Source organism: Belonocnema kinseyi, chromosome 9, assembly GCF_010883055.1.
Source record: "Belonocnema kinseyi isolate 2016_QV_RU_SX_M_011 chromosome 9, B_treatae_v1, whole genome shotgun sequence".
Taxonomy (NCBI): Eukaryota; Metazoa; Arthropoda; class Insecta; order Hymenoptera; family Cynipidae; genus Belonocnema; species Belonocnema kinseyi.
This window is the reverse complement of record NC_046665.1, coordinates 7,169,359-7,171,616: the sequence shown is the minus strand read 5'-3', so window position 1 is coordinate 7,171,616 and position 2,258 is coordinate 7,169,359. Positions and strand designations below refer to the sequence as shown.

The 2,258-nt window shown below is 33.5% G+C and overlaps 1 protein-coding gene across 1 annotated transcript in view; it reads right to left on the bottom strand.

The window, feature by feature from the left end:
* Positions 1–1,863, bottom strand: part of LOC117179721 (heparin sulfate O-sulfotransferase-like) — an 86,502-nt gene extending 84,639 nt beyond the window's left edge. Inside the window, exon 1 of the mRNA XM_033371763.1 lies at positions 1,718–1,863. Within this exon, the coding sequence (XP_033227654.1) occupies positions 1,718–1,829 (112 nt within the window). The 5' untranslated portion in view covers positions 1,830–1,863. The remainder of the gene's footprint in view (positions 1–1,717) is intronic.
* Between the last annotated feature and the right edge of the window lie 395 nt (positions 1,864–2,258).

Sequence of the window (2,258 nt, the reverse complement as noted above, 5' to 3'; positions counted from 1 at the left end):
GAAACCCATAGATTCCGAATTATTATGTTTTAGGCTGTTAACTATGAAATTTAAAAAATCTACTTCTAAATTTTAATCCGAAAGCTTAACAAAGGACCCTTGTGTGTCGGCTACTCTATTCAGATAGCCTCTCTGCTTGTTATTTATGATCGTATTCTTTTTTAAATTTCGGAAAGGATATTTTAAAGCCTTCAGACCATTTAAACGAGCTTCCTGGACCTTTAAAAATATCTACCTGAGTGCCTGCGGATAATTTCTTTGAGATTCTTTGACCTAAAGAATTTTTAGTATATACTCAAAGATTATTTTCGGTAGGGAAGTACAAAGCTTAATAATAAAAAATGTAAAAAAAATATTTCAACTATCAATTCCACCGACATCAGCCGGTAACGTTGTACACTAAAATACGAACCCTCTAGAGCCTCGTCTAGTGGCCGCCAGGGTTCGTAATTTCGTGTACAACATTACGGGCTGATGCCGATGGAATTGCCAGTTGAAATATTTTTTTTTACATCTTTTATTATTAAGATTTGTACATCAACGTAGGCTCTTGCATTTCTCAAAGTTTGAGACCGATATTTTATGTATAAAAAAAGTTCAAACGTTCAAAAAATGTCGAGGTTCAGAAAAAAGATAAAATAATTTCCAGTGAAGTTCTTACCAAAATGCAGTACCTCAACGTACTTTATTGTACTCTAATACATTTTCCAAAATTTCAGCTCGATATTTTATTTACGAAAAAAGTTCTTAGGTTCAAAAAAACATTCAGTGAACTGATAAAGTGAGATCGGTAATATAGGATTTTAGCTGTGTCACATACCCTTAATACAAAAGTATTAAATATTTTCATCATAAGTTAGATCTTCTTTTACAAGTAACTTATATGTGGTTAACTCATAACAAAAAACATGTTTATATTGCTTTAATATTTTATGAATGTGAATTAATTGAAAATGTTCATTCTTTCTAAAATTTAATTTAAATATACATGCTCCTTCATGGCATGTTTTAAATCGTGATCCATAATTCAACCATAACCGGGCTCAATCTTCCATAGTCCAGGCATCTGGTACTTTTAAAATCTATTGAGTAGGTAATGTGCATTTTTTGTGAACACGATTTATTAATGGATCCTGATAAAAAGCCCAAGTTTTCTAGAAATGACACCCATTGCATCTTTGAACAAAAAGTTCCACGCCATAATTAAAATAAAGGAAATTCTGAAAAAGTTGAAGAAAAAAATATCCTATCTCCAATCGGTGCTGACTTATGGTGCTTCAAAGACCCCAGATTTTTTTTTAACAGACGAAAACCTGCAATTCTAAAGTTTGTATCTGAACTGTTGAACCTGTTAATTTCACGAAATAATTTTTAGTTACAGTAGACGGAATTTCGAGTGATTATAAAAAAATGCAATGACCGAGCCGCAATCGGTCGCAAGTTATGGCCTCCCAAAGTTGACCACTTTTGACCCATTTTTCAGGGCAAATGACTCTTATTCAGTTGTCAACTTGAAAAATATCTCCGGGACGCCCGGATTTGATTTCTTGAAAACTTGGAATTCTTATTAACACCTCTTCATAAACCGTTTTAGACAAAAGTAAACACACATTACCTACTTATTACGGTGAAAAGAACTCTCCTTGTACGAGATGCCTGGACTACTAATTTCTCAGGATTTTAATTCCCATAAAATTATGGCTACAGAAATACATACGGAGTAATTGGTTGCTGTCTTCTAGGCTTGTTATTCTTATTCTCAAATACATTAAAGTTAGAAGGAATAAAAATATAAGAATCCATTGAAATAAGTAATTTCTTAATAGCATGGTCCTCTTTGCACAACATAAACATAGCCAAATAGCCGCAAAGAGCATATCTCACTAGGGTTGTAAAATTTCATGAAACTTTGGTTCGATGAAAAGTTTCATGAAGCATTAGTCATTTCTCGTTGTGACGTCCGCTGGCAAGATGTCTGGATACCGAGGGCCAAGCAATATACGAATTGCATTGGACAAAATTTAACGTTTTAATATGTTGCCAAAAAAAATGATTTTTCGCCATATGTACATTTTGTTATACTAAGTTTTGCACTATCCCACCTATAGAAAATCTCAGAATATTCTGAGGCGAAAATAGCCCGGCCCGTTTTAGGCTATGTGCAGGCTCAATGGAATGATTTCGTCTCAAGAGATAGTCAGAAAGATTTAGGTCATTTTAAAGAGTGATGCGACGGCCATTTAATGGCGCTATTTTAT